The 22,398-nt window shown below is 34.5% G+C and overlaps 3 protein-coding genes across 8 annotated transcripts; 1 reads left to right on the top strand and 2 right to left on the bottom strand.

Annotated features, from left to right (window-relative positions):
* Window positions 1-7,591: 7,591 nt before the first annotated feature.
* Window positions 7,592-10,608, bottom strand: LOC132642480 (uncharacterized). 3 transcript variants are annotated; one of them, XM_060359661.1, is made up of 5 exons: window positions 10,542-10,608; window positions 9,086-9,169; window positions 8,881-8,998; window positions 8,648-8,800; window positions 7,592-7,986 (listed from the first exon to the last, which is right to left on the bottom strand). In XM_060359661.1, exons 2-5 carry the CDS (start codon window positions 9,091-9,093, stop codon window positions 7,813-7,815), a joined length of 453 nt encoding a protein of 150 aa, XP_060215644.1. In that variant the 5' UTR covers window positions 9,094-9,169; window positions 10,542-10,608; the 3' UTR covers window positions 7,592-7,812. The 3 variants fall into 3 exon arrangements, with proteins under 3 accessions (XP_060215644.1, XP_060215638.1, XP_060215633.1); XM_060359655.1 differs by having other exon boundaries at window positions 9,086-9,208; window positions 10,542-10,559; XM_060359650.1 differs by lacking the exon at window positions 10,542-10,608 and having other exon boundaries at window positions 9,086-9,793.
* A 64-nt stretch (window positions 10,609-10,672) lies between these two features.
* Window positions 10,673-16,979, top strand: LOC132642435 (ribonucleases P/MRP protein subunit POP1). 4 transcript variants are annotated; one of them, XM_060359636.1, is made up of 11 exons: window positions 10,673-10,823; window positions 11,217-11,646; window positions 11,873-11,969; window positions 12,254-12,361; window positions 12,445-12,669; window positions 12,811-12,929; window positions 13,009-13,476; window positions 14,900-15,008; window positions 15,104-15,705; window positions 16,320-16,487; window positions 16,636-16,979. In XM_060359636.1, exons 1-11 carry the CDS (start codon window positions 10,802-10,804, stop codon window positions 16,832-16,834), a joined length of 2,547 nt encoding a protein of 848 aa, XP_060215619.1. In that variant the 5' UTR covers window positions 10,673-10,801; the 3' UTR covers window positions 16,835-16,979. The 4 variants fall into 4 exon arrangements, with proteins under 4 accessions (XP_060215619.1, XP_060215622.1, XP_060215625.1 ...); XM_060359639.1 differs by having other exon boundaries at window positions 10,725-10,823; window positions 11,001-11,646; XM_060359642.1 differs by having other exon boundaries at window positions 10,730-10,823; window positions 11,004-11,646.
* A 46-nt stretch (window positions 16,980-17,025) lies between these two features.
* LOC132642467 (chlorophyllase-2-like) lies at window positions 17,026-18,797 on the bottom strand. Its single transcript, XM_060359645.1, has 2 exons — window positions 18,519-18,797; window positions 17,026-17,844 (listed from the first exon to the last, which is right to left on the bottom strand). The coding sequence occupies exons 1-2, from the start codon at window positions 18,795-18,797 to the stop codon at window positions 17,158-17,160; spliced, it is 966 nt and encodes a 321-aa protein (XP_060215628.1). The 3' UTR covers window positions 17,026-17,157.
* Between the last annotated feature and the right edge of the window lie 3,601 nt (window positions 18,798-22,398).

Below are 22,398 nucleotides of genomic sequence, written 5' to 3'. Positions count from 1 at the left end.
TTGTAATTCTTTTAAATTACTTTTTTAAAAAACTTGTATTTGTGGGCCTCTCATAATCACAATCAGTCTGAGAGTGCGGGCCTACAACCAGTACTTGTGGGGGTCATTGGGCTCGAGACTCAAAGAGTTCAGTCTTAGGGGCTATTTGCACTTTTGGTCCTATTTTGTGCTGATCTTTAATTTTTGTGACTCAAAGCAAATAATTTTTTTTGGCGGAGAAAAAGTTAATATTTTCGCATTATAATATCTCACAAGTTATGTCCCGGTCCTTAAAAAAACTTATGCTACGCTAGCATAAGTTAGATTTTGAAGGGAAAAAAATTAAAGTCCAGCCCATTTGAAGGACAAATCGTGCAATTTCTTCGTTGTTTGGTTGGTCAATAAGGTATAACAACTTTGGGATAAAATGCGGGATTATTTTATCACGTATTTGATTAATGAGTATTCATATCCGAAAACTATTTTGTACTAAAGTGATGAAATTTACTATCCCATATAAAAGGTAGAATAACTAATTCCATGAGATATCCTTATCTATCTCATCCTGGTAAGCGGTAAGCAAACGACCCCCAAAGTTCAATCATACTTATTTAAAGCAGTCAGAACATGGGACCGTAGCAAAACAGATGGGCCGATTGGAGCATAATATAGTATACATACCAATGTTTTGAAAAGTAAAATTGGGACTCGTCCAAGACTGCCCTAGGTGAGGCACTCGCAAAACACCCTTGGCTTATGTGCCGTCTCACCAGACTTATGCACGTAAATACACCTTAGATGCACCCAACGCCCAATGCATGAAGCTTGTTCGACAATTATCTGTCAAATTATGCGTAATTAATCTTGTAAACCCTCAAAATTCCATTATTGACTTGTGGCTCTTTAGAAGCCTCTTCATCTATCATGAAGTTGAGAATATTACAACTCATTATCTCATAATTGAATTTTACTGCTGCATATTATCTACTAAGAACGCTATGAAAGTGAGTTTTGATGGAACCTTTTACCTGAAAAAACGTCTTGTCTTAACATACAGAGTATACGTCTTTAATATTATTCAATAGTATCTCTTCAAATCTTATTTTTTTCAATATTGTATCTTTTCTAGGGTATGAAATAATTGTTAATCTAATAGTTAAGCGTCAGTCAGGGGCGGATCCAGGTGGAGGTCAGGGTGTTCATCCGAACCCCCTTCGCCAGAAAATTCCATTGTAATTGTAAGGTCAAATCTGAAAATTATGGATATATATGTTATAATGAACACCCTTAATGCATATGAAAATCTTAGCTCGATGGTTAAGGGTGTTCAAACTTTCCCTCAGGTCGCTGATTCGACTCTCGACACGCAATACTTTGTCGTTTTTTTTTTTTTTTTTTTTTCCTGCTTTGGCTTTTCCACACAGCAGAGACGGAGATGGCTCAGTTTTTGGGCTCAAATTCCCCTAACGCAATGAAATGTCTCATTAATTGTGGGCTCAATTTGCAGCTTTACTCTTCTACTTCTTTTTTTGTTATTTTTCTCTTCTATTCTATTTCTCCTCTTTTTTTTTTTTTTTTTTTTTTTTCCATTTCATTCAGAATGAGTAGGAGGTTGTTATTCTCTTCTTCTTCTTCTCAATTTTCCTTTGTTCAAATTTATTAGGCATATTCCTTTTTATTTTTGCCTTTTATTCTTCTTATCTTGATTGCTCATTTTGTTTCTACGTAACTCTTTTTTCGTATGGTAACTCGAAGAAACTCTTTAAGAAAACGATGAATTGTTATTAAACTTGAAATTGAGATAGAATTATTTTAAAAAATAAGGTTAATTATTTTTAATCGAATAAAGAAATTTAAAAATTGTGAAGATCCTTTAATCAAACTTATTAATTAAAGTTACTTTCTTTGGTTTCATGGTATTTCTTTCCTATTTTTTTTAATTCTATTCTTGAGAGAGGAAAACTTAACTAAACTAAACTTCTTTGATTTGTTAGTCATTTGTCTTTTTTTTTCTTCAAATGAATAACCTAGTAAACTGAAGTAAACGAACTCAAAAATCGGCGATGCCATTTAGTTAGCCTATGAATATGTATTATAATATTAGTAATTCAATCCCTACACCTTTTTAAAGAATCTTCGCGATTTTCAAAATAATATATGATTGAATGACCGCTAATTCATAATAAAAAATAAAATAAAGTAAAATATTGCAAAGTAAAAGTGAAAAAAACACAAGAAAATTTAAGAAGGCTCGATGGAGCAGGATAAAAGTAGGAAAATATGCTAAATGACGCATGATAAGGCAAGTTAAATTTAGCGGGTTGAGGTTAGTCTTTCCCTTTCCCGCCCCACTTGTAGTTTTCGCGTGTGTGCTTCTTTATATTTGAACCCCTTAGTGAAATTCCTGACTCCGCCATTGGCATCCGTGAATAATTATTTGTGATTAAGTAATATTCATAACTTTCGAAAAGTTTTTGCGAGAACTTTCTATTTTAATTTATCAATGAACGTGTGCTCGTACGTTGTGATAAAAATCGACATCGTTTAGAAATAAAAAATGCTTTGTAACGCATCAACTCCCTTCTAACTAGTAGCCCTGAATGCTATATGCAGAAAAACTGGCAGGTGTTAATATATTTAGGAATTTTTTAATATGTTGTATAACCTGATATGTCTAAGTACTCGTAAAATGTAATTCGAGTGAGATTATGATTGCTTCAATGAAGATTTGCATGAAAGATTTTTTTGTGGCTTAATTGCTCATTTAATTCTTTCTTTAAATCCTTTCTTTGCTATAGGAAAAATTCAAAGATAAGACTTATTAAAAGCTTTATCAAAGAGCTCGATGCCTTGAATTTTACTCCAAATGAAATGACCCTACAATTATTCTTATTCCCCGGCTCCCGTATTCCTAAAGACTAGCTCGTCTAGTCTAGTGTCCTGCAGGTTAAAGAAAATAAGAAGACATGGAACTACTAATTCCAGAATCCTGTTGAACCTACAAAAGAAGCAACCTCACTTTTTTTTTTTTTTTTTTTTTTTTTTTTTAATTTTCAGCCGTCAAGTTCTGTACTCTGTCCCTTATTAGTAGCATTTGTATTTTGTATTGGTAATATTGCTTATAAAATTGGCTAAAACTCCAACCTCTCAAGAGTTTAAGACGACCGATCGGTGTAAAAATGTTTTCAGATCACTTATTAGGTAATCATAAATAAATTACTCAATAAATATTAGTAATTAAAAATCTGGTAAAAATAGTTTCTAACTTGCTATTATAGGTTAAAATTCGCTAATACTATAAAAAGTTCTTCACATACAAGTGTATGTAACTTAAATACTTTTTTATAAAACGATTGGTAATAGGTTAATTATCTCTATCGATCACAATAAAGAGAAGAAGACCTATTGTACATTGTTACTGAGTGATCTCGGGGGCAAAACTATCCTTGTCAAAAGGGAGTCAATTGATAGCCCTTCGTTGAAAAATTAAACTGTATAGATAAATCAATTTTCTCTATACATATTATATCAATTTTCTCTATACATATTATATCATATGGTGACATTTTTTGGCCTTTATATTTTAATTCTTTTAAATCCCCTTAACCAGAGGCGAATTCAGGATTTCAAGAGGATGAGTTCAACGTTAGCTATGGGATTTTTTGATTTCTTATGCCTTTGGTTCGTTGCAGCTTAGCGCTTATGGGATTTTTTTTATCTCCTTTCCCTTTTGGGAAGGAAAAAAAAAATTCATTAGATGTCATAAAAAAGAAACACTTTTTTTACTAGAACGTGCAGGAGCTCGGGTTTGATCCCGAGACCTTGATGAAATAAACAAAGCTCCTAAACAGTGCTCCACTCGACCTAATTTGACTATATGTTCCTTCAGATAATATTAAATATATTTTCAGAATTATACACATAATATATCGAATTTAATCAAGTGATCATGTGTTCACGTAACCCAAAATTAATACCTAAATTTGCGGCTGCCCTTGACGACAATTTTGACTCCACCACATGGAGTGATATAAAATGAAACTCTGCTCCTACCGACGACGTACCCCTAAACAGACAAGAACTTGAAAATAACAAAGGAATTTAACTTCAATACAGAGACAACCATAAATGTTTTAACAATCACCACCTAAAATATAACCATAAAAGTGATCATCCATGATTTGCAGAATTGGTAATATGGAAAATAAAGCGCTTGTACATTAGGCAAAGTGTACATTGTTCCGGTATACAAAGAGCCCGTTTGAATTGGCCGATAAGTTGGTCAAACCAGCTTATAAATCATTTTTAATTTAGTTGGGTATTTGGTAAAATAGAAAACAATTTAAATTAAGTTAAAAAGTGCTTAAAATAAATCAAAACCAAGAAGTTGTCCAACCCAACTTATTTTTTTGGCTTAAAAGTCTTTTTGGTTTGACCAACAACTTTACCATTTTATCCCTTATATTTTCTATTAATTCCAATACTATCATTACTTCTAAAAATCCTTTAAGTACTTTTACGTAACTGTTTATTTATAAAATAACTTTCAACACTTAAAAAGTACAACACTTATATTTAAAAACCACTTTTTTTCAGCTAATCCAAAGAGGCTCAAAATTCTTTACTCTTTGTGTCTATAAATTAAATTCTAAAAACAATAAGCACAATAAGTATTCTCCTTATGTTTTATTCAGTCTTAATTTCTTGCCAATTTTTGTTAAAGATTCTACAATGTGAAGTGATGAGCAAAGATTAAGAAACACATCTAGAGAATCTCACCAAAATATTACGTTTCCAACGTTCTGTCCCTCGCATGAAAAAGAGAAAATTCCAGTAGTGCAACCAGACACCAGCGTAGTTGTTCTTTTCCCAATTAATTCTTTTTTTCTTGAAAAAGAGAAAAAAAGCTAGAAATTTACAAATTACAATAAGTGCAGTAAAGTCTAACTAAAAAAACGTCCAATATAATTTAATTTGAACCAAAAGTGACGTCGATAACATGTATTGTTGGATCGTTTCTGCTTTATACACAGTGGAGAGTTGAACAAGAAGAAGGCAAGAAAGAAAGAAAGAAAGAAACACGAGTGAGTACTCTTAAGGCATGAAGAGTTTTTTGCCGCACTTGCACCTCCAAGCTTGAGGGTAGTACTCTAAAGCAAAAGTAAAACCGGGTTGAATGGATACTCGAACCGGTTTACATGGTGAACATGTTCCACACTTGGATCTACAGGTTGGTGGTGATGAACCCGGTCCACTTAGTTTCTGCTGATTAAGGACTACTCTTTCAATCAACTCTGCTTCACAAAAACATAGTTAATGAGTTAGTAACTTATACTTGAAGTTTAAGAAAGAAAGGAAGACTTTTGAAATTTACGGTCTAAAAACAAGCTATAGATATTTCTATGGCGGTAAACTATTTCATTAAGAATAAAAAGAAAAGTTTTTAAGTTAAAAATATTGCGGGACAGATTAAAAAGAAAAATGTATCACATAAATTGAGATAGATGGAGTAATTAGTTATATATATCATCAGAAACCCAATTAGGAAAGCAAAAATGGAACTTACTGAGTTTGGGAGTTGGGTTCAATAAGGCTAGAGCTGAAACAAGTAGTGAAGAAAACAAAAGAAAGCTGGTGAAAGTGGCTATGGTTGCAAAATTAGATAGGGAAAGTTTATGGCGGTGGCGTAATATGCTCATCGCCGATCGAGTTGGAACTGCAAAAATATATAATGCAAATTAACGAGATAATGAAAAGCATAGAGAAGAAGTATGGAAAATAAGGTTGTTGCGAGGTCTATTATTTGAAGTGTTGCGTGTGTGGGTTTCAGTCCAAGTCAAACACTCCAACAGGGAATAGTCACCCTTTGTGAGAATTATTATTATGGACAGAGAGAGAGATCCAAGTTTGTCTGTACTTGCTTTGTTTTTTTTTTTTTTTTTTTTTTTTCAGATTCAAAGAGACCAACTTTTGAAAAAATTGGATTCCAATAGTTAAAAGCTACTGAATTTAAAAAATAAAGAGAGATTTTTCTAAATTTTGTAATCTTAAATAAAAGATTTGTATAGCCTTTTAAATCTTGTGATCTTAAATTTACTTTGAGATTAAAAAACTTATTAAATAAATCTACAAATAAAAAAGAAAAGTAAAACACTTAAATATGGAAGGGCGAGTACAATTTATCAACGACTTGAGTGCGCCTCCCCAAGTATGATTTTCGACATTTTGTAATAATGTGATCGAATAATTATTGCACATATTTCTCAAACTTTCTTCTCATGATAAATTTTGCTTTATAAGGGTGTTGTACCTGAATAACTTATAACCACATTGATAGGTAAACATCATTAAAAAATGAAACATATTCTATTTATCAGAGTTGTTCTGGTAATCTTTGTCTATTGTTTTAATAGCTTTTTTTGAAAGATAGATTTGGCGAAACACGTAGAGCATTGGCTGCTGAGGGAATGGAGGAACTCGTGGTAGGAAATATTACCTTCTTTATGGACCTTACACGCCACAAATTTGAATTTATCGTACTGGTAATGTTTGAATATCAGGTGACTATAATAATAAATAAGTAAATAAGAAAAAGATTGCTAGGGACATCAAATTCTAATTAAAAACGCAAATTAGAGGTGAAGTCAGTCTGCCCATTCCCATTTCACAGACCATACAGCATCTTTTCTGAAATGATGTTGAATTAATTTAATATACGGAAATTAGTAACTTTTAGAAAAAGCAAAAAGAAAAAGAGGGGGAAATGACTTGAAGTGATGTTCGATTCCTCTATATCTGTATGTAATCACTGCATGTTACTCTAGAGGATATTAGAATAGGAGATAATATAGTTTAAAATTTTGTTTTTTTACACTAAATTGGAGGAAGAAAAAAAAAAAAAAAAGAAGAATAAACAGTTGCTTGGAATCAGACCTTTCTTGAAGTCAAGAAAACATCATATAGGATCATATCTTGATAATCTATTATATCAAGAGATACTATTTACAATATTATGAAACTCCGTTCGTAAATGGAATGAATGAATAAGCGCAAGTGCAACACGTCTGTGGAAATTTTGTGGTTACTGGATCAAGTTATGTATGCATAAATAGTTCAAGAAGCACGTTACCTAAAAGCTGAAGCTTAGGAGCAGAAACTAAACAAACTGTTATCAAGTAGCTTGAGTAAAATAAGGCACTCCTTCGATTTTATTTTAATTTATGACATATTTGTTGAATATAGAGTATAAAATAATCATTTTCACCTATGTATTACGCTAGCACCACCACCACCAACAACCCAGTAGGATCCTATAAGTGCGGTTTGGGGAGGATAGAGTTTACACAAACCTTACCACTACCTTGAGAAGGTAGAGAGACTGTTTTTGAAAGACCCTCGGCTCAAAGAAAAGTGAAAAAGAAAGTCAGTTAAGTAGTAGCAACAAGCATAAACAACATGAAAATAATAGTCTAAAAAACTATTACGTTAGTTTCCATGGAAGGAAATAGTAATTTTTTTAGGAGTGGATGGAACGATGACTTCGCATAGTTACAAGTCATTTTCTCACTGGTCTATCATTTTCTATTTCTGTACCAGCCACGCGAAGCCAATATCAAGATTGAAAACTTAGTGCTCGCTGGATATAGAACAATAGCCAAAGTAGGGTAGTGGATATGAGCACGAATGAAAGGAATCAGCACTCCTGACCATTTCTGCTCAAGAAATGTAACAAGCATCTATCACTAAAGCTCAAGTCAAACTAGAAAATTTCAGTACTATGTACAACAAAATAATTTCCCCGAAATATTTCTTGTATGACCTACACTTTGTAGTCTATTCAGCAACCTCTGTCTTTTCCCCATCTGGAGCTTCTGTTTCGTCTGTAGCAGCTTCTTGTTCAGACTGCATTTGGTTTGGAGGAGGCGGCAACAGCTGCACCACATTTTCCACAAACTCTTCCATTGTTTCTGCAGCTTCCCCAAAACGGGTGTCGTATTCCTCTATCATCTGCAAACGTCAAGAGAACCAAATTTATATCAGACTTCAAGCAAAATCAACATAACACGTTAAAGAAAGCCTGAAAGGGTGACTTCAATGACATGAAGTTTGCCAGAGTTGTAGTTAAGTTGTGAAGTAAGACGAGACATTCATACAATTAACCAGAGTGAATTCAATATATTAATTAGCAAGCTCCGTAAGTGGCTATCCAATGATACCTCAAGGAGGGAGTTTTCCAGATGCAACACATCAATCCCATGCGCTCAGTACACCAGTCACTTATACCAATCAAAAACATGGTTCTTATCATTATCCTTCCAAGCTCTAATCAAGAAACCCAACTTTATTTAGCACATAGCATACCCAAGGATCTCAACAATCACTCAATAACAACGTCACCCTCTTGGGGCTTACCATTATTAATGACTAAACCATGATCGAGGCACCATTATTATTTGCTCAAATTAGATGAGTGAACCAAGGAAGTAAACCATATCTTCTATTTCCTACTTCCTATCATTGGGGAAAGGCCATTTCCATTGTCTATTCCTTATAAGTATTAAAAACCCGTGGTGTGCAACAATAATACCACAGTTGACATATCTAACAAGTTACAATGTTGCAAGTTTAAATAGTCAATATACCAAGAGCATCATCTTTTCGAAATTACCGGGTAAAGCTCAACGAGGGAAGATGGCCTGATATTGATGATGTTAAGGATCTCAGCTTTTGCGAGGGTGATACTTTTACATTTTCCCAAGAATTCATCAATCGCTTGTCTTGTCTGATTGCAAGCAGCAGTTTGCTCTAAATAATCATACACCTAGAAGATGGGAAACGTAAGGCATTGCCAGGCACAACGAAATACTCTCAAACAAGAAGTTGTATAATGTAACTACCAACCTTGAACTCTGACGGCGCAACAGGAACTATGACCCTCGTAGGATCTTTTCCTGCACCTCTAGAGCGTAGAAAGTCAAGCACCTCAAAATTTGTGAGAGCACCTGCATTTGCTTCAAGGCTGCAAAAAATAAATAAAAAAAACCATGAACGTAGTAGCTCAATGAAGCAATGGCTTTAATCAGGAACAACTATAAAGAGTTCATACATCTTCATCACCAGAAGCCAGAACTTCGTGTTCAAACTATTACTCTTCAATCACTCACGAGAAGTTGCTTGCAGTGATATGTATCTGTAATTTGAAAAAGAACAAGCGTGAGCCTTGCTTTTCCTGGGAAAAAAATGTTTTATTTAGTATTTCTTTTCCTTAGTACATAATTGTCAATCAACATTTAGACCAAGTATCAATGGTAGGGTAACAAAGCTTCAGAATTTAGTGGCTAGGGCTAATCAAAACGAGTTCTTGGTTTAGCTAGACTCCAGAGTACTTGAAAAAAAGATCACAAAGTAAAAGATCACAAAGTCTTCCATGTTTCTCCTACTCTCGCCACATTTTTGTTTTTAGCAACGCGGGTGGGTGAGAGATCATTTGTAATATGCTACTATTACTTTTCACAGAGAGCAGTCTCTCTTTCAAGCTATTCAAGTTAGTACCACAACATGTTCAGTATGACCCTTAGTTTATGTTAATGTACAGAGAAGATACCCAATGTCACATTCGTAGTTATCTTTAGAGTAGTTTGTGATCCTTTTTATTGTTATGTGACTGCTCAGTTTTGTCATGATACTTGTCTTTTAGTAACCAAACTGGTATCATTTCTCTATCATCAAGTTATTTCTCTGTGAAATGCTAAATGTAACAGTGCGATTCCAATAAGAAACTGCGAGCTCATATGTAATTCTTAAAATTCCAATGTAAAGGATCACATAGGTCATAACCCATGTCACATATTATTATTTTCACGTACAGAGAAGATACTCAAACTTGCTCCGTTCGTGCCCAAGGGATAAAGAAACAGAGGAAGATGGGCGTTTGGCCATAGATTCCAGATGTTTTCACTTTATTTGGAATTTATAAAGTTGTAGTTGAAGAGAGAGTTGTATTTCGTTATACTTTCTGCAAAATGAGAGGAGAGCACTTTATTTGGAATTTATGAAGATGGAAATAATGGAATACGAAAACAGGTTTGGACCACTTTTCCAAGTTGGATTTGAAAATTTTATAACCAAACACTGAGTTTGAAATAAAGTGAAAAGTTATTCAGGAAAAAAGTGAATAATTCTCATGGCCAAACAGCTCCTAATTAATCTAGCTTCTGCTTTAGTTCTAGGTGAATTAAGCAATCAAAGTTTTTTTGTTTTTTTTTGTTTTTGGGATAGGTACTAAGCAGTCAAAGACTTACAAGCAGAACAAAATTCCCATAGCTCAATCACACCTTCCTTCTATCTCAAATACAACATAAAGATTCATGAAAATAAGTAGAACAGAAAGAAGAGTTGAGAAAACTACACAGGCATGAAAGTATTCATCAAGATCATATTTTTATACAAAAATCCATTCAAATAGCAGAAACAAAAGCAACCATTCATTCAAAAAGAAAAAAAAAAAATCAATGGTGAGAGACACGTCTATCTGAAATTGCAAATATGGAGAAAGAATTTACCTGTACCGTCGATAATTAGAGTAAAGGAAGAGAATAATAATAAAAGAGTCTGGGCAATGGAGGAGAAAGAAGACAAAAAAAAAGCTAGGGCTTTCGTTACTGAGGGTAATTTTGGAATTAGAAAAAAACTTATAAGGGATAAAAGGGTAAATTACTGGTCAAACAGAAAACGACTTAAACCAAAAAGCGTAAATTGGGAGTTATAAAGGGTTTAAGGAAATCAGAGCAGACGCTTAATAGTGCTCTCAATTTGTGACAGAATGAGTAAAGATTTGAACCAAGGTTGGCTTACTTCTTCTTCTTTATCTTTTCCTAATGCACTCTCTAATGTTGATTCCATATTTCTTGATTTTGGTTCTATTTAATCAGCTAGAGAGTAATACTTTTTTCTTCTTCTTTTTCTTGGTGACCCAGTATTTAACAGCTTATTATTTTATGTTTATGTTGGTCAAACTGCAGCAGCTCTTAAAACCTTTTTACACCTTGTTACATGCTAGAAAAGCTAGTTGCTGTTGTTGTATTTTCTTCGTTTATCCCCAACTTTGACACGGTATTTGGACCAAGTTTGATTTTTGTGTGAAATTGCTTATGGATGGCTGCATGATAAAGAAGTGAAATCAGTGAGGAATGGATAGGAGTTAACATTGGTTTTTTGTCCTCACTCGATGAATTCAGATAGAGGCAAACATCGAACAGCAGCAGGTCCGCCTCGCACCGTTAATGTGCACAAATTTGCTGAATCTCGAGCTTCTGAACTTGAATCTCTCCACTCAATTGTAAAAGAACGTTTAAGTAATGATTTTAGATCACAAAGAAGCAAGAGAAGGCGAACAACTGGGCATGACAATCGAGTGGCAAAACGTAGAGCTAGAAAGAAGCAGAAAACAGGAGAGGATAATGTCAATAACGCAGACCGTTTGAAGAAAGATAAAAAGACGCTTCCACGCCATGTTCGTAGGAGAGTTGAGCTTAAGAAGAATTCTCTGAACGGCTTCTCAACAACAGGAGACGGGACTAAGAGACTCAGAACCCACTTGTGGCATGCTAAGCGTTTCACAATGACGAAACTTTGGGGATTCCACCTTCCCCTTGGTGTGCACGGCAGGTAATAATAACTTGCTGCTCTTTGGCAATATGTCCAAAGTGCAGCTACAAAATTTTAACTTTATCCTAGTGCATTGAAAAGAAGCGTTTGTTATCTTGTGCTTAAACAAGAAAAAATACAATTTTTTATTGTACAAGGTTGTGATTTTGCCTATTGTATGCTTTATGTTTTGGGAAAGAAGGCCTTTGACTCTGTGTATTTCATTGATTATGAATATATGATGCAGTGGGAGGGGCTCAAGAGCTCTTTTGAAGAAACTAAAAGGAGGAGTTCTTGTCCATGACGCAAGTTACTGCAGTGCTGTGCAGTTGGAGGGTCCAGAGGCAGGCATTTACTCACTCTTTCCTGCTAAACTTTTAGTTGATAATTGTTCTTCCTCTTGAAATTATTTCCTTTTGGTCACTGGATTACTTAGAAACCAATGATATAATTACATAAATATTTGTCTTAGAAAAATTTTAAATAAACAATTATATTTATTTTCTGTCATATATTGGCCGAGAACTTGACAATTATGGGCCCAGAAAAAGGATGAGCAAGGGAAAAACGGACTTCTGCTAGCTAGAGATTGAACTTATATAACATGGTCATTCACATATTCTTTCAGGATTTGTTGCTATCAATCCTAGAAACCGTGCTTGTGCCTTCTCCATGTTCACATTGTGAAGATGCTCGCAATGACATACTCTCTGGTTCTATCTATGGTAGTGCTGAGGTGGGTGGTCCATCTTCGTATTTCATTTAAAGTGGAATGTCCTCCAAAATTTGCTTGTTTGATACTTGTGTTTCGTTTGGCAGCTCCATCATGTAGGAGCCACCTTTTCTCAGACAATTGCTCCTGTAACCTATATGTGGCAACCACAGCAGTGTAGGAGTGCTGATACAAAGGTCGATAATGCAGATATATGTGGTGAACGACAGAAAGTTGATGGTTGTGTTTCTTTAAGACGGCTATGGGTTTGGATACATGCTGCTGCTTTTGGTGAAGGATATAATGCTTTGCAAATTGCTTGTGAGAGGCAGGTTGAGTAAAGAATCATATGATGTCTATTTCTAATGCTCATATACTATTTTCATTGTTACTACAGTTCACAGAAGATGTAATTTACTTGCCTGTTCATGTTGCTATAGTGTAAATCAGAAGTATTGCTTCTTGGTTTTCAGGTAGATGCTGCTGGCTCCAGAGTTACTTGCGTTTCCCTTGAGGATCAACTCGGGAAGTTGGAAGTGATTGGATCAAGGGCATCTGAGCTTCTTAAAAAGATTTTACATCCTGCAACCAGGTGATTCTTAGAAGGTACAACCTTTCTATTTTAACTGATTTTTGAACATGATAACTGAACGCCGTTGTTTTCTATGCAGTTCTTCAGTAAATTCTTCCCTAGTGAAGTATGCGTCCTACATTGAGAATGACGACCAAATCCTGTCTTCAGCAATCTTTTCTCTCTCTGTCAATGATCCTCGATTTCTGAATGAAGATGCTAATGCTTTGAAAGCAAAGGCTCAAGATATACTCTCTTATAAGAAAGATGAGAGTAGAGGAAATGGAACTCCAAAAAGGGATATGAAGTTACTCTCCTGCTCGTCATTAGAAAGTGAAGGAAGTCATGGCTTATCTGAGTGTATCGATCTGTGGGATGCTAAAAATGGCATTGATCCTCCAATAGAAGAAAGCATCCTTTGCATGGAGAAACACCATCAGCGTATGGAGCTGTTTCGCATTGGTGATATGAATTCAGGCAGACAACAGCCTTCTAATGAGAGACGGTTTTCTAAATTCTGCCCTATATTTCTTATGAAAAGTGATAACCAGAAAAATTCAATTATAAGGTGAGTTTCCCTGCATAGGCTATGGAAATGAAAATAAGCCTGATTTATATTTACACGTGGTTGTTCAATATACTCACATGACTAGAATACACATTGCATGTGCTGAAGCTGGAAATCTCATGCCATGAACACCTGTTCTCGAGTTTTGATGTCTCCAACCTTTGTTCAATATACTCACATGACTAGAATATACATTGCATGTGCTGAAGCTGGAAATCTCATGCCATAAACACCTGTTCTCGAGTTTTGATGTCTCCAACCTTTCAACTTTTTGGCTACGTGGATGTCATTATTCTCATATCACGTATTGCTCTGCTGTTAACATCTTTTTCTGGTTCAGTTTGTAGCTTAAACTTTGAGCAGTATACATATTTATATGCATCCACCTTTAGGATTCCTCCCTCTAATTACAAAAGAAAAGATGGTAATTGCACTTCTATAGTTGATAGCATAGGTAATTGTCCTATTGGTTTGTGCTAGTTTCTGCAGGTGTATCACATAAGGTTACTAGCCAAAGAAACATTTCAAAAGTGTATTTTACATCTTTGTTAATTTTAACAATAAGGAAATAAGTGATAGTAATTTTATAAAGAATAAGAAAATAAGTGTAAACATATATAAACTGAATGCGTATGTCTCTGTATGTGTGTGTGTCCCTCTATCCCAGTTGTTTGTCTTGGTTGATTTTTCATATGAGAAGAAAAATAAATATTTGTTATGATAGAGTTAAAAACTATGTGAAAACAATAATTATAAGATTTGAGAAGGGTATAAATCACTTCAAATATGAAATAATAAATTAAACTTTTGGAAGATGGTATATTTGCAATTACTGGAGAATTGTTAATCCTTTTACGGTAGACAAACAAAATGAGGCTACAGATAACTGTTACAGTCATAGGGCTGCTAGCAACCTCAGTTGTATGACTCTAAAGTCAATCATATACTGTAAGTTACAACAATTAATTGAGTGATTATGTATGTGAGTTAATTGACTTGATGGTAAGTAATTCAGAAGCTGTATATTAGTTATAACATGAATTATCACTGTGCTGTTACTTTATATTTGGGTAACATGTTACCCATTTTTCTCTCAAACTTTTCAATAACAATTGCATAAAAATTAGATTTCACCAGTAAGTATATATGTTCATAATTTTCCTTAATTTTATTTCGAAAGTACACTTCTGTAAAGTTTACTTTTTATTTCTTGAATACCTATTTATTGGTCGTCTGCAACAATCTTGTCACATCTCTTTTGCTGGTCTAACTACTTGGGAGAATTGGCCTTCATAGCACTCACCTTTGATTCTTCCTTAATCCAATTACATAAGAAAATGAGAAAATTGCACATCATGGTTTGATATGGATATCGTGTTCTTATATAGAGAATACCTCATAGTTCTTTTAAATCTCTCTTCAGATGGTCTATTATTCTTCCACTATGTTGGATCAAGGTCTTCTGGATCTCTCTCGTGACCAATGGTGCTCAAGCGATTGGTTTGAGGGAGAAGCACTGGATTGCTTGTGATGTTAGTATGCATGTTCTGCTTTCGACTTTTCGTTCTGAATTTGTGTTTGACATCAGTTTTAAATCCTAATAAATATATGTTTATCCTCTTTACAGCTTGGGTTGCCATGCTTTCCAAGGGAATTCCCTGATTGCAACGCATACTCGTGTTTTATGGCCTTAGAGGAAGCAGCTTATGATCAAAAGTCTGAGCTCCGTTCTCCTCCAACAAGGACTTGGAAAGTTCCAGTGTCATCTCCATGGGACAGTGTCCGCCTTGCTCTAGAAGGACTCAGTGGGGCAGGTCATGGTCAGATACAACATGAACAACTTCCTCCAAACGATATGATAAAAAATTTAAAAATGAATACTCCATACCCGGGAAGATGCAAAACAGACACAGAGAGTAGTTGCAGTGCTCCATTCGAGGGATTTGTTGCTAGGACGTCTTGTGTTCTGACTCAGTTCTTGGATGAGATCAATGGTAGTCATCTACTTTTATTTCCCAAAGTGCTTCACAGGAAGAAGTGCATATCCAAATTTATGAAGGATGAAAGGATACTCAAGGTGGATACCGATAGGGTCATTTACCAGATAAATCGGGACCAAAAACTGTGTTTAGTCAGAGTTCTTCTGCATGCATACAAAGAAGGTTCCTTCGAAGAAGGAGCAGTTGTTTGTGCACCTCAAATTGATGATGTAATGTTGTTCACAACCAGGTGAGTATTATTATCCATTTTGTATTCAGTTATTTGCTTGCCCTATCCATTTACATATTAGTTTGTTACTAATGGAGCTCTTATCCAGCATTTTAAGAATTTATCTGCAACACAATTGCCTCTTCATTACAATATGCATGACTAAGCTACTGCTAAATGATGATGCTTTGTTAACAAGTATCTTTGGTAGATTACTCCTGTGAGGAAGTCATTTTTCTTCATTTTGTTTTTTCCAGAATAAGAGGTTCATGAGGAATCATTTACCTAGGGAAGGAAAAAGTTATATCACCTTTGCTAGCTACTAGTGAGTGTATATATAAATGTAGTAGTTAAGCATACTAAGTAGATTGCATACGATCTCTTCCTGTTATTTTGGCCTGTGCTTTGCCCTTCAACCAAAAAGTCTGGAAAGGGAAAAAAGCCATCTTGAAAATTCTGTTCAAGGTTTTTAACATGTTCTCGTCTGTAACCATTATAGTTAGCAATTTTATATGGACAGAATGCAAGTAATAGGTTTGTAATTTGATGTTTAACTGGACTAATTTATTGATGTTTGCCGAAACTTATTATAAATAGCTCCTTATTTTCAAATGCATCTGTTTTGAATTATGCAGATCAGAGATTTCCAAAGGAGAACTTCAAGTACCTGAGTCCTTTGTGAGATCGTGCTTCTCTCAGCAAGCAACTGGTAAATGGGAATTTCAAGTACCTGAAGATCCTGCTGCCAAAGAATCTTATAGATTACCCATTGGCTTTATTACAACAGGATTTGTTCGGGGAAGGTTGGTAAATTAAATAGCAATTCTGGAAATAACTTGCAGCATAGTCGTCCAGATAAATTTTATTAAATTAGAAGAAAAAATTGTATTTACTTCAGTTATGGCTCGTTCTTTGATTTTGGTACTGAGTTTATCTGAATTTATCCTGCAGTAAGAAGCCTGTTGCGGTGGCTCTTTGCGAGGCTGTCTGTCTTGCTCGCCTGAGGGAGGAACAGTGGAAGGATGTAGGTGTTAGGAAGAGAAGGAAGGAGATCTATGTCCTGGTTAGAAATTTAAGGTCCACAGCATATAGACTTGCACTTGCTTCTATCGTCCTCGAACAATGGGATGACGATGTTGAGTGGATGTGATTAGACGAGGGTTTGCTAAGTTTATTTACAAGATTTATGCAGAAAACTCTTCCTAAAGGAAAAAAAAAAAGACTAGAAATCCAACAAGATTGTAGTTATCAAAAAGCAATTAGTCTAGTTGAAATTTGGCAAAGACTTGGCTACAGTGTATTTGCTCGCATCATGTGTTGTTTTTCTGTAGATTCTGTCACTCCATAAAGGTAAGTTCTTCATGAGACATCTTAATATGTGGTGTTTTTACATTCACTTAAAAATTTCCTTCAAGCTATAACCTAACTTACCAATTGTAACCACAACCAAAGTTCTAAATCATATCCCACAACTTAGACAAGAAAATCAGTATCTTGGAGCTCTACGGGTAGCGTGACATGCCCATCTCTGATAGCTATCAAGTCACTCAAATTCCCTTCCAAATAAGCTTCCAAAAATGCAACCAAAATCCCTCCAACAAATCTCCTCATGGGTTCTCTAGATTTCCCATTCTTGCATAAACAGGAAGTGGCCTTGCCTCGAAACCCTTTCGTTTCATCATCTAACATATCATTGTGTCCATAATCTTTTGCCACAAAGTAACAAGATGGCTTGCAACATTCGTTGTAGAAATCGCGATGATTTACCCCTTTTGGAGCACAAGCTGGGAAGAGAGGATTCTTTTTAACTTCTCCCAAACCCGAGCCAATTACCATCACTGGCATATCAAGATTATTGAAGGAATGGGGAATGTAGGTGAGAACTGATGGTGGAGTTTGTTTTCCCTTGCCCATGCCATCAACAGGATCAACACCAATCAACGCTGAAAATTTCAGGTTAGTAGAGATATTTGCAAGTTTTCCAAGAGCTAGCGCGAATGCTACTTTTCCTCCACGGCTGTGGCCTGCTAGTCCAAGTTTCTTCAAGTTTGGCTCAACTTCAGGTGGAAGGTAATGCTGCAATCCTTCAGCCAACCAGTTTGTGATTTCAGATGTGGATTTGATATCCTCAGTTGCATCTGCTCCTTCCACTAAATATAACTAGTACAAGCCAGATGAAATGTCATATGAGAACCACAAATGAAAATGGATTCAAGTTATGTACAACGACTATATAAAGATTGTTGTTTACACCATTAGTACAGTTTAACCTGCGATAGCATTGTCCACCTATATGTAGAGTTTAATGATGAATTCAAATACATGCATTACCATCTGATCTGAAAAAAGAAAAACAAACCTGTGATAGTAGGTTAGTTACCATTTTAACTAGGTTACCAATTAGTAATGCTTATCATAGAGATTTACCAGTTATTAACTTATAAGTGACTTGATTGTGTAAATATTTTTTATATTGTCAATGCATACAACTTAAACTCAGAGAAAACAAACTAACTGTTTACTAGCAGAACAGTATACATACTATGCTGTAATGGTTGGTGATTTATAAATCAATATCCTCGTTCTTTGAACCAACTAATTTCCTAATCCAAAAGCTGCTTAGTAAGTACTAATTACATTCTGCTTGCCAGGAGCCTCATATTGTCAATATTTCCTTTTCCACATTTCCAGCTATTTAAGAGGACATCAAAAATAAGAAAGCAAAATTCTACACTTAATTGTAGGATTGTTAAAAAAACAATTGGACAATCAATTTCTTGGAGCACACACTATGAACATTATACCTAGAAAAGTGAAAAGGAAAAGGAAGAAACCTGAGGAGCAACAACAATGAAGCCATGAGAAGAAACATGTTGGATAAGCTGAGAATAGAAAGAATTGTAAAGAAGATAGCCATGAAGAAATATCACTACTGGGTAGCTTCCTGCTTCTGATGGGCTGCCAATTAAGAGAGCCTTTGGAGGAGAATATTGATTTTTGGTAGTACACGTTTGTGACTCAATTTTCACCAGCTTAGTCTTATAATTTCCAATGTCAAAAATAGTAGTGGAAGTAGTAGAACTAGTAACAGAGGAAGTGCAAGTTATCACCATTTCTGAGTCTTTGAAATTTTTTACTCTAGTGTGCTTTATTTTTATTTTTTTAATTATGTATATACATTTTTCCTACTTTATCTTTGGTTAAGATAAAGTTCAGTTTTGTGGTCCTCATAGACCCACCTAAACTTAGTGCGTTTTCTAGTGTTTGATGATTGATGACTTGAGACTTTGGCAATGGGAAAGCAAGAAAGTACCTAGAATCTGCTAGATATTTGTGGCATTTTGTTCGCTTGAATGTTGCACCGTAGATGGTAAAAGTCTAGCATCCAAAAGCATCCTAGCTTAGGCTCTGACCCCAGTAGCACATGGCACGTGAAATCTCATGTGAATCAGAATTGACACAAACTAACATGCTTTTTCTGAATGCGAGCCCTAATCTAGACACACTAGAATCAATAGAGTTAGCAAATTTTAATGTGTGTACAAGCATTTTTTTTCCTTTGATTTTTGAATTTAGCACTATTAAAATTAAAATCAACATGTTTTCGGACCTTCTGCATTAGCATTTGAGTATTCTAAATTGAGCCAAGAACTTAGTGAAATTAATCAATGAGAAAATCCCGTCTTTCAATTACTCAGAGGTTAACTTCTTCGTGTTCGTCGTCTGGTTGACGCCAATTATAATAATTAAAACTAAGGGGTCAACCAAGATCTCGTAATAAAGATTAGTTTGTTTATGCCAAATACTAACGCCTTGAGTGATCGTTTATGATTTATCAGGTGGGCTGATTGGCAAGGGGTGATTTGTTGAATAACCTATTGTTGTATAGTCCGATGTGTATTTATTGAGATTGTTCGATCCACAATTGGTAAGGAAGAATAAAATGTTTAACAATGCCAATGTGTAGAGGCCACAATAACTCATCTTTGTTGTTGCAATACTTATCCAAAATATTGGAAAACCAATTACAAATACATCAGAAACTATTAGTAGAAACTAGTCTTGTGAAGCTCGTGCTGAGTCCGAGCCCAAGATCAATGTAGAAAATTTTATAATAGTTTAATTATAACTAGAAAAGAGATAATTTGATATATTGTAAACTATCATTGTTGGAAGTATTTAAAATTATTTCAAATTGATTAAAAGAGTAGCCGACCATTGTGTTTTGCTTCTTCTTCATAGTGATTCAAAGAAATCTAGAATTATTTTTCAGCTAAGATTTAGATAAGTAAAAGGATCCTTTTATTTCTTCATCACAGATTCTTACATCATTTTCTTAAAAATACAACACGTTGATATTCGTAAAAGCCTATGTTTAGCTAAACTAAAATGGTTTAAGAGTTAGAAAGGATAAATAACAAAATTAAACTTCAAAAGTTACAAAATTATTAAAAAGGTTAAAAGTTATTAAAAATAAATATAAAGGTGGGATTAAGGAGCCGATCACTTAGTAGGCACAATTACATCCCCTTCCTTTTTACTCTCCTCCAACCTGAATTAAAAAAAAACTTTGAATTCTCAATTCTCTACGATGTCTAGACCATAAAATATTTTTAGGAACAATCAAAACAAACTTAATTAAGAAAATTGAATAAACTGTAAAAAAAAATCTTTTATTTTCAAAGATCCTAATATATTAATTCTTGAAAAGTTTTGATACCATAATATACTAAAAGCTATTGCACCCAAAATAAGATTCAATGCAAGATCCCAAAAAAAAAAAAAAAAGGTTACTAGAAGGATTTAAATTTTAATAAGTAAATCATGTGTCAATACTACGACGTACCTAACAATTTTGTTTTTTCTGGCATTATTTTTCCGAAGGATCGATTTTGATTTTTTTTACTATTCAAAGTTATGTTAAAAGATCATACCCAATTTATATTTTCAAAATAAAAAGATTATTAGGAGATAAGATCAGGATAAATCTAACTATAATCCTAAAATTTACAAAGTGAAAATATCAGTTATAGAGTTCTTTCTCAATACCAAATCATGAGCTCTTCAAAATTACTATTCCCTCTGTCCAATATGACAGACTTTCTTTTTTAGTCTGTCCAAAAAGAATGTCACCTTTTTAAATTTAAAAACAATTTGATTTAATGAAATTATTTACAACCACACTAATATCTAAAACTTGTTTTGGACCACAAATTTCAAAAGTCTCAAACTCCGTGCTCACAAATGTGTTAAATTCCGTGTCTAGTCAAACGGTACCACATAAATTGGGACAGAGCGAGTACTATTATTTATTTATCTTTTTGGATAGTTGTTTCTTAGATGATATCATTACTATTCACAACTTTTTAAGCATTTTAAAAGGTCTCAAACTTTACTATATTTATCAAATTGAATGTGGCAACCCTAAGTAATTAAGGAATAAAGTAGGGCTAAATATATGACAAAAAAATTGCAGTACATATTTCACTTACAAAAAATTGAACTAAGGAGCCATGTACAATATTACCAAAAAAGGTTTGAAAGTGTCTTGATTTATTTGGAACATATTGTCACGCCCCAAAACCCACCCTAGACGTGACCGGCATCTGACGTCATGAACAACATCGAAAGAACCTAAACAACACAATAATAATACTTGAACCCGCCAGGTTCAACATTCGCCTCCAACAATTTATAAATTAAATGTAACAAATCATGAATACGTGAATTAAATCAGCGGAAGTCTTTAATATCATAAAAGTTAATCAAAACGTGACAAACGCCCAAGAGTTAACAAAACTCGACAACTACCCACATGAATGTATACTATGGAGCTTCTAGGATAAAGAGGTAATAGTTTGACTCATCGGGACGCAGCCCAAAAACCAATAATAAATTAACAAAATAAAAGGGTGTCTCACGAATGAACGTGTGGGCTCACCAAATCAGCAGCAACAACAAGTCCTTTCTAAGCGCCTGAAGTATCAAGAACCTGCTCTCCTCCGTTACCTAACATACCATCAAAAACAACAATGGTATGCCTGAGTACTTCGTACTCAGTGAGTGCCTCGGGGACAATAAGTAATATAAAAATAAAATATAATAATACATAAAGAAATCAGTTCTGAAAAGATAGTATAAAAACAACTGTCATTCCACTTTATGACTCTTAATATCGTTTGTTGAACAGTTTATAAAGTCACTCCAAAAATCCCGGTTTCAATTATGCTTTAAATCGATCAGGCATAAATATCAGTCCCATAATAAAGATGGATATCACAATCTCCCATATGGGCCCAACTCAATATCAACAACATTGCGTAATACATCGGAATATGGATTCACGGTGGCTACTCTTCCCCCCGAATAGCAAGGCACACTGCGCAATTCACCGGAATATGGATTCACAGTGGCTATTCTTCCTCCCGAATAGCAAGGCAATTAATACACCCCAGGTAGCGAACCCGGAAGTGGCCACTCTTCCTCCCGAATGGCAAGGCAATTAATACACTAGGATCCATAGTGACCACTCTTCCTCCCAAATAGCAAGGCAAAACACAACAACCAATTCTCATAGCATAGAAGCCAATTCATAATTCATTTGTAATGTTGTCACATCATCAATTTTCATTAAGGTTCATTATGCCATTTCAAAAGAATAATCCATTCCAATCAATGTTTTGAAAACGTACAACTTCTTTACAAAGATTTTCA

This window comes from Lycium barbarum, chromosome 1 (genome assembly GCF_019175385.1).
Source record: "Lycium barbarum isolate Lr01 chromosome 1, ASM1917538v2, whole genome shotgun sequence".
NCBI lineage: Eukaryota > Viridiplantae > Streptophyta > Magnoliopsida > Solanales > Solanaceae > Lycium > Lycium barbarum.
Note: the sequence above shows the minus strand (reverse complement) of the source record. Positions and strands in the feature narration are given on the sequence as shown.

What these genes read in the sequence shown, in the direction of transcription:
- LOC132642480 (XM_060359661.1), bottom strand. An exon ending in TTGCGCCGTCAGAGTTCAAG is followed by an intron (nt 8,801 to 8,880) that starts GTTGGTAGTTAC and finishes CCCATCTTCTAG; the next exon opens with GTGTATGATTATTTAGAGCA. An exon ending in CCCTCGTTGAGCTTTACCCG is followed by an intron (nt 7,987 to 8,647) that starts GTAATTTCGAAA and finishes TGACGTTTGCAG; the next exon opens with ATGATAGAGGAATACGACAC.
- LOC132642435 (XM_060359636.1), top strand. Translation starts at nt 10,802, where the DNA reads ATGAGTAAAGATTTGAACCAAG. An exon ending in TGCAGTTGGAGGGTCCAGAG is followed by an intron (nt 11,970 to 12,253) that starts GCAGGCATTTAC and finishes ATATTCTTTCAG; the next exon opens with GATTTGTTGCTATCAATCCT. An exon ending in CTATCTATGGTAGTGCTGAG is followed by an intron (nt 12,362 to 12,444) that starts GTGGGTGGTCCA and finishes TTCGTTTGGCAG; the next exon opens with CTCCATCATGTAGGAGCCAC.
- LOC132642467 (XM_060359645.1), bottom strand. Translation starts at nt 18,797, where the DNA reads ATGGTGATAACTTGCACTTCCTCTGTTACTAGTTCTACTACTTCCACT. An exon ending in TCATTGTTGTTGCTCCTCAG is followed by an intron (nt 17,845 to 18,518) that starts GTTTCTTCCTTT and finishes GGCTTGTACTAG; the next exon opens with TTATATTTAGTGGAAGGAGC.